At 41.4% G+C, this 8,959-nt stretch overlaps 2 protein-coding genes across 2 annotated transcripts in view; both read left to right on the top strand.

The window, feature by feature from the left end:
• Positions 1-8,959, top strand: part of VPS36 (vacuolar protein sorting 36 homolog) — a 353,187-nt gene that overhangs the window by 105,829 nt on the left and 238,399 nt on the right. The window lies entirely within an intron of this gene.
• WDFY2 (WD repeat and FYVE domain containing 2) overlaps positions 4,381-8,959 on the top strand; it is a 60,823-nt gene continuing 56,244 nt past the window's right edge. The window contains exon 1 of the mRNA XM_070732777.1: positions 4,381-4,619. Within this exon, the coding sequence (XP_070588878.1) occupies positions 4,480-4,619 (140 nt within the window). The 5' untranslated portion in view covers positions 4,381-4,479. The remainder of the gene's footprint in view (positions 4,620-8,959) is intronic.

Here is an 8,959-nt window from a genome sequence, read left to right as displayed (position 1 = left end):
ACATTTGGAAATCCCATCGCCCATGAAAATGAAAGATAGGATTAGGGTTAAGGTTAAATCTACTTGGAGTCATGGCCAAAACTATTGGTAGGGATATATTCTTAGCAGTTTTCTAAGGAAAGAGTCAGTAACAAGTTTTTCTTTCAGAATTACTGTATTTTTCGGAGTATAAGACGCACCCTTCCCCCTAAAAGAGGCTGAAAATTTGGGTGCATCTTATACTGTGAATGTAGCTTTTACTAAGCTTCTTTTTAGCCCTAATGAGATGGTAACTCGATCTTTGTTCTTTGCTAGCTAAGCGATCTTCCCCTTGCCTACTTTTTTCATTGCTGCTCCCTCTGACAATCAGCTGAGCCTTTTTTCATCCCTGACAGTGAAGCAAACTTTTGTGCTTTGCTAGCAAGCGATCTTTTGCCTTTTTTCATCCCTAACAAGGTGCTAAACAATGAGGGAAAACAGGCAAGATGCTATCAAAGCCATCTTGCCTGTTTTTCTTTGTTTCTCTCTCTGAAGTGAAAGAGAAGTGAAGTGTTTTAGAAACTTTTTTTATCCCCAAGCAAGTGGGCTCAAAACCAGCAAACTAATGTTCTGATACTGACCAGACTAAGGACTGGCCAGATGAATACTTGGCAGGCAGATTATTTTTTCCCTATTTTCCTCTCCCAAAACTAAGGTGTGTTTTATACTCCAGTGCATCTTATACTCTGAAAAATACAGTATTCGTTAAGCCGTTAAAACATATGGGGAAAATCCCATTGACAATGAAAATGAATCTAGGGTTAAGTTAGGGTTTGGTCTACTTGGAGTCATGCCTGAGAACTAATGCTAGGGACAGATTTGTAGGTCTGTGTGGGCCTTGTGATGTGGGGCTGCCAGTATTTGCTGCTGATGTCTGTTTGGGAAAAAAAAAGTTATTTTCCAATGTTTATATCATTTGGGTTGTTATTTGCATATAAGGTCTACTATTTGAACGGACTTTGATGACAACGCATTATAGACTTATTTTTGAGTTACCTTGATTGAGCCAAAGTGAGTTTGTAATAATTCTGATGCTGTTTATTTATTTTTTGTTGGGGAGGGGGGAAAGAATCCATTGAACTCAATAAAACCACTGCTGAATAAAATATTTAATAACCGGTCCGATCTCAGCATTCTTTTGGTGATTTCTTCATCGCTCAGAGTTGGCATGCTTGCTTGCTAAATTGCAGTGGCTTTTTAAAAATAACTATGTATTCACTTAGTGGTTTTGAAGGAATCCAGTCAAGCAATCAGCCAGAAGAGGTATTGACCCTCCTTTTATATCGCCAGTAGGGCTTCTTTTTAACCAGTAAAACACATCTGAACCACTGAATGATCTTCACAAGCAGCTTATCCAGAAACTCTTATTTCTGGTTTGGACTGGACTGCAAATTGCTCCAAAGGTGGGAAGAATACAAGAACATCATTAAAATTAACAATATTAACCCTGCAAACTATTATAGATTCATTTTAACAATAAGGTTCATGATGTATCTCACTTTATACAATGAAATGTCTGTCCAGTGTGGAATATTGTGATATTGTAATAAGGCTAAATAATGTTATATATTGCAATGGTACCTGATATTGTAATAATATTTGCTGACATAAAATTTGATATACCGGCAACAGATAAAAAATAGCTTTTTCCCAAACATCAGTGCCTGTGATGTTTCCAGTCAAACTCTGAATACTGAATTGAATGGAGATAATGCTGTATTCCAAGGAGACTGATCTGAGCCATTAGTTAACAATCTTCATGATTGTCATTAACAAAATAGCAGCCTTCCTTCCTTCCTTCCTTCTTCCCTCCCTCTCAAAATAATCACATTTTATTCCATATGACGATTATATATATGTGTAACTGGGTCAGAAGGAAGCATTGTTTTAGATACAGGAATATTTGTCATCATCTTGTTGTTAGTTGCGAATTCGTGCCCGACCCATTGCAACTCCATGGACAATGTTCCTCCAGGCCTTCCTGTCCTCTACCATCCTCTGGAGTCCATTTAAGCTCAAGCCTATTGCTTCAGTGATTCCATCCAGCCACCTCATTCTCTGTCATCCCCTTCTTCTTTTGCCCTCAATCTTTCCAAGCACCAGGCTCTTCTCCAGTGAGTCCTTCCTTCTCATTTGGTGGCCAAAATATTTGAGTTTCATCTTCAGGATCTGACCTTCTAAAGAGCAGTCAGGGTTGACCTCCTCTAGGACTGACTGGTTGGATCGCCTTCCAGTCCAAGGGACTCACAGGAGTCTCCCCCAGCACAATAGTTGAAAGGCCTCAATTCTTTGGCACTCAGCCTTCCTTATGGTCCAACTTTCACAGCCATACATTGCAACTGGCAACTTGTCTTCTTATACACTGCTTTGTTCAAGTCCATACACTCTAGTGGATTTGAGATACCTGGGCAAAGTCCATTGTGTGCAACTACTTGGGCAGATGAAGCTATTCCTTTTTCCACCCCATTACAGCCCATCCTGCTCTCCCAACTTGCATGCAGAGCCAGCCAGCTGGGCCACCCTAATCACACCAGCCATTTCCCACCCCACATAAAACCCCACAGGCCCAAGTTTGTTTTATTACTAATAAACATAGGGGATCACAATGCTTGCCAAGATACCAGCCCTATTATAGGAAATGTATGGGCAATTCCCAAGATGCCCTACAGCAGTGTTTCCCAACCTTGGCATTCGCTGGCTGGGGGATTCTGGGAGTTGAAGTCCAAATATCTCCAAGTTGCCGAGGTTGGGAAACACTGCCCTACAGGAAGGCGAGCTGGCTTTGCACCAGTGGTAAGAAAAGCAAGGTCTTACATTTAAGTGGTGATGTGTGCTCGCCCCCAAGGCTCTGAGTGCTAGCGGAGTCCAGCGCAATTTTGCTACTGCACCAGGGCAGGTAGCAAAATCACGTGTGGACACGCAGGTGCGCCTGTGTTTCGGGACGGTTTATCTCTGACTCAGGATCTAATTTAAGAAGGATAAGGCTAATAGGTTCATTCATTCTTTACTTCTGTGCCGTTGGGAATGCCTAACCTTAACACCAGATGGTGTTAAGTACTGTACAGTACTTTCTGTTATTAAGAACAACCCTAATGCTGGAATATCCAACAAAGAAGCTGTCTCAGCAATTTCAGGGCCAGCCAAAAATACATTGCAATGAGTTCAATTTCCTTTTTTTTTGTTTTTTGTTTTAGAAGAGAGGATGATGTTTACTGGAAGACTCTGTTTCCTCCTCTTGCTGCCTCAACAGAGTGCACTCGTAAGCCCCTTTTTAATGTAATTTTTTCAAGGAGTCAGGGGAAAAAAAGAGCTATTTTAAGAGTTACATCAAAAACTCCAAGGAAGGAAGGAAGGCAGTTGGCTGCACAGCAATTTCGAAAGGATTTCCATTCAAGCCTAAGAATTTACTTCAGTGTTCTCCTCCACGGTTTTTGGAAGTCAATCTGATGCAGGAGAAAATTTCCCAGGCTTTTCAGAACATTTCAACCCAACAGAATATCTGTCCGTCTGTCTTTCCACTGGGGAGTGGAAAGGCAGCTTTGGGAGTGCACATATTATAAAATCCTAAACAAATCCGTAATGTGGGCATTATACATGCATATGTATGTTACATGCACACTTACACTGGTGGCCCCTTCCCCTCTTGACTTTTTACACAAGGACTGGAATGAGCTGAAAGGGACCTTGGAGGTCTTGTAGTCCAGCCCCTTACTGAAGCAAGAGAACAATCTTCCGATCGTTTTAACCATCACCTCATGCAGAAGTTCTGGGAACACGACAATTCTTTAATAAGAAGCTTCCCCTTAATCATAAACACCACAATAGATGGTCTTTGGAGTTTTAATGATGTTGCTTTGATTTTGGGGGGAGGAAAAAGAGAGGGCATAATTTTATACTGTATATATATGTAATAAAATAAAAATAAATAAATAAATAATAATAAAATTAAAAAGAGATATAATGGATAGAAGAGATAGAAGAGAAGATATAGGAGATATAGGAGAGACTATAGGACAGGGGACGGTAGGCTCTCTGGTGCACTTATGTACGCCCCTTATCCTCGATCTCTCTTCTATACCTGTCGCATTTCTGCTCGCCGAACACGCGAGAGAAAAATCCGCCAAAGAAAAAAATTCTTTGTACTCGAGACAGAAGGGCGGCGGATATAAGCAGCGTCTAAAATAACCCGCAATGAAAGTCAGCTTCTCTTTTTCCTCCCCCGCTTTGAGTCTCTCCCGTTCTCCCGTCCCTACTTTCCCACCATCGGGCGCACAAGATCCGGAAGTCGCATGAGAAAGCCGTTGCGGACCGTAGCCCTTTGCGGGGTGTGGGATGGAGGTTTGCCAGTCTCTTCCGAATGCGCAAGCGCGGCCAGAAAGGGTAGGGCCGGGCAGGGCGGCCGTCGCTGCTTCTGGTGGCGGCAGCAACAGTAGCAGTAGTCTCCGTTCTTCGCGCTCTCCGATGGCCGCTCAGCCTTCGCCGTCCGTGCCGCTCACTCGGCGGCCCCTGTTGCTGGGCCAAGTGGAGGGCTCGCAAGACGCGGTGACCATGGCGGCCATCGTGCCCAAGGAAGAGGGGCTCATCAGCGTCTCGGAGGACAGGTGAGGAGGAAGGGTCGGGCGCCTTGCAGGGTCCCCAGCAGTTAAAGGGAATTCCGACGTTGCGCCCCCATCAGCTGTTACAAGGCTGTTGCAAGGTGGGGCAACTCCGCTCTTAATATAAAGGAAGGTTGAGAAGAAGGGATTGACTTTTAAAAATATATTTATTTATTTATTTGTCAAGCATGTGCAAGGTAGCAGGTTTTGGGAGAAACACGAACATTAGCAAGGCAGGTACAGGTAAATTAGGACAATAGGACAGGGACGGTAGGCACCATGGTGGGAATGGAACCAGCGGTAGATCGCGGGATCAAGGGTTTCTGGTGAGATCCCAAACTTGGGCGGATCTCTTTCTTTCCTAGGTCTTACTGGTCCCAGGGCAAAGCTTAGGGGAGTTGAAAGTACTACAACTAGGCTGTAACTCTAAGCCAAGCAGCTATGGTGTTTTAACCTCGCAGCTATGTTTTCTCAAGCATTTCTGTGCCTCATATTACCCGCCTATCTACCTTATCTTGTCTGTCTGTCTGCCTTATCTGTCAGTCTTCTTGCCACTGATCTACCTTATCTGTCTACCTACCTACCCTGTCTGTCTGCCTGTTTGCAGCCACCTACCTATCTTATCTGTTTGTCTACCATGTGTGTCTGTCACCAATATACAGTACCTTGATGTCTGTCTGTCTGTCAACCTTATTGGTCTGTCTGTTTGCCTCCAATCTATCTTATCTGTCTACCTACCTCCCCTGTCTGTCTGTCTTCAGCACCTACCTATCTTATCTGTTTGTTTACCATGAGTGTCTGTCACCAATCTATCGAGTCTTCGGAGAGGGGCGGCATACAAATCTAATAAATTATTATTATTATTATTATTATTATTATTATTATTATTGTTGTTGTTGTTGTTGTTGTTATTGTTATTGTCTGTCTGTCTGCCTGCCACCAATCTACCTTATTTGTCTATTGACCTTGTCTGCTTGCCTGCCAGCCACCTACCTAATCTGTCTCTGTCTATCTACCTTCCTACCTGCCTACTTACCTTATCTGTCTACCTACCTTACCTTTGTCTGCCTGCCACCTGCCTTCCTACCTTGTCTTTCTACCTATCTATCACATTTTTGAAGCACCTGTCTCCCTGAAAGAGTTGTTGGGAGACTTGTTGCCTCCAGTTAGTATACTTTGCAGCCGATAATAATTGCTCTAAGGCTTTCTTGGTTTTCACCTGCATTGCCTCTTTAGGATTGCCAGCTAGCAGTGCTGCAGTGCATACTTGGCAGGATTCTCCTATAGTATGCGACTCTTTTAGAGAGCGGGGGCAGAAAAGAGTAAGGAAAGCTTGATGCTGCTACTGGACAAAAAGAAAAAGCAGTTTGGGAGGGGCAGGAGGGATTTAAGGGAGAAGAACCAGCACGATTTGCTTGTCATTATTTCACCCCACTGTTTTTTCCCCATGTGAGGTCAGAATGCATGTGGGCAAATTAAGGAGGGGTTTTAATAGACGCTGCTGAATTAAACTCTTGGATGCTTTGGTCCATATGGCCAAAGATGAGGGATCCTGGGGCTGTACTAATTTTATTTATTTATTTATTTATTCATTTATTTATTCATTTATTCATTTATCCAATACACAAATACATAGGAAGAAAAATAGACATGTGGTAATATATATAAGGGTAGAAATGAACTTAGAGGAGAGGATATATGAAAGGAGGAGAATATATATACAGTAATAGGTGAAAGAAAGGAAAGACAATTGGACAGGTGACGAATTTGCAGATTTGCAGGGGACCTAACATAAAGGGCCCGCTGACTGTTATCTCAATTTTCTAAAAAATAATTATATGTGTGTGTGTGTGTGTGTATAGACACACACACACAAACACACACCCAGAGTCCTCGGAGAGGGAGAGCATATAAATCCAATTAATAAATATACATACCGTATACATATATACATTACAAAACAGCTCACTAGTCTGCAACTGCCACAACTACTCAGGATGTCACTCCTAATCTGCAAACAATCAACTAATCTGCATACACCAACTGCATCAACTACTCATGGTGTTACCCCACCAACTAATCAGGATGTTTCAATGCAGCCAACCAACGCGCTTGCAGCAGCTGAGCCAGCACTCCACACCCACCCAGCAGTATTTATAGAGGGACGGCAGCTCAGACCACGCTTTGTTCGCCCTGTCGCCCGAGCACAAAGCCGAAGACAGTAACCTGAAGATGAGGAGTGAGACCTCGTCAAAACTTTGCCAGCAGTATCAACCTTACACGAGAAAAGACCCAAATATGCCTATAGTGAAAATTACAAAACACCAAGGGTTACATTTATTGACAATTAGTCAATCAATTCTATCTTGGTATTTATATATTTTTTAAAAATATACCTATAGGTAGTGCTTGACTTGTTACTGCAATTTAGCCCAAAATTTCTGTTGCTAAGTGAGACAGTTGCTAACGGAATCACTGCTGTTAAGTTAGTAACATAGTTGTTAAGTGAATCTGACTTCTCTATTGACTTTGCTTCTAAGGAGGACTCCAAAGAAGTTACGCGACTTTGGGACACTGTAGTTGTCATAAATTTGAACCAGTTGCCAAGCATCCAAATTTTGATTACGTGGCCATAGGGATGCTTGCAGTGGTCGTAGGTGTGAAAATGGTCATAAGTCACTTTTCATCATCAATTCAACATAAGTCATTGTAACTTCAAATGGCCCCTAAACAAATGGTTGTAAATTGAGGACTACCTATATTCTTTCCTGTTGCCTGTAGTCAATGCAGGTTTTGTAATAGGTGAGTTCACTTGTTTATTTAAACAATTTTTATGGCTATCCTTCTCTTAGGGAAGAAGAATTTAAACCAGGAAACAACAAAACAACTCAATTAAGTTTAAAAAAAGTGAACCACCACAATCAATAAGATTCCCCTGAGAACTAATTATATTATTTAGGGTTACACTTAATGCTTGATCACTGCTAGGGCCTGAACATATAGTCTTGTGTAATCAGCTGTGGTCTCGCTTTTTGTTCTTTTTTTCTGATGCTCCATCCTTGTGTGTTCAGCTGTTGCAATAGTTTCCAGGATTCAGTTTAGAAGAGAAAATTTGTAGCTCGGGGTTGAACTGTGGAGGCCTTGGTGCTCTCTGAGCGTGGTAGTGGTGGTGGAGTTTTTTAGCAGATGTTTCATTACCAAACTACGTAACATCATCAATGCACTAATGAAAACATCCGCAGGGAAACAACCAAGCTCAGAAGCCTACAGGCTTAATTGTCCAGTCAGAAGTTTTATGGTTGCAAGAAATCCCATCATGGGGAATATGGTGTCTCCTGTCTCTCTTTTGCTACAGCGCTCATCCAGTTAATCCAAAACTTTTTTCTCCATTGGCTAAGTAACAATGTGGTGACAACTCCCGAGGTCTCCTGCTCCTCTTACCCTGTGAAAGTCAAGTCTGAATTTGCCACTGGGTGTGCCTATCTGTTTAATAACCAAGCAGTGGAACAGGAGGAACCTTGGTCATGTAAGAGTCATGTGATTTTGAAGTGTCTTCCTTGGAAAAAATATTTCTTGCTCAGCTAATTAGAGCTTGAAAGTCAAATGTGTTCAGGATGTAAATGAGAAGTTGCTTTAACCCCATTGCTCATTCTTAGCTGTGGATTTTGTTTTCTGTTTGACCTGATGTTCTGAACCACTAAGAAAATAATTATGGAGGTCTAAAATGTATCAAAGTACATATGAATTTACGCTGGAAGAGAGGACATTTTATCATACTTCTACAGAGAGGGGCGGCATACAAATCCAATTATTATTATTAATAATAATAATAATAATTATTATTATTATTATTATTATTATCATCATCATCATCATCATCATCATCATCATCATGTTTGGAGGATGCGTAATAGAGCCAGAAAATTTTGGATGCACATATGTATGCTGTTCAGAATATTCCAAAGACCAATGTACAATTGAAACCAATTGTTATTAAGGGATAAAGAGTTGGGGGAAAAGTCATGGAACTTAGTTTTTATACATGACAACTGCAGCAAGATTATTATAAGCTTATAAGCGGAAGGGTTTGTCACCACCCACAATGGAAGAATGGTTGGTGAAGATGACGGAATTTGCAGATAAGGCTAAACTGACTTTTTTGATTAGAGAAAAGACAGCATCTATGTTTATTGCTGACATGATGTCCCTTATAGATTTTTTTTTGCACAAAACAGAAAAAATGCTTTGATTTGGGGTTTTGATCTATACATTTTTAAAACCATATTTGTATTTGCTGCAAAGGAAATAAGCTTCTATTTATATCTTTTCTTTTTGCATTTTGGTAT

The sequence above is a fragment of the Erythrolamprus reginae genome, chromosome 1 (genome assembly GCF_031021105.1).
Source record: "Erythrolamprus reginae isolate rEryReg1 chromosome 1, rEryReg1.hap1, whole genome shotgun sequence".
Classification (NCBI taxonomy): domain Eukaryota; kingdom Metazoa; phylum Chordata; class Lepidosauria; order Squamata; family Dipsadidae; genus Erythrolamprus; species Erythrolamprus reginae.
This window is presented reverse-complemented; position numbering and strand designations above follow the sequence as displayed.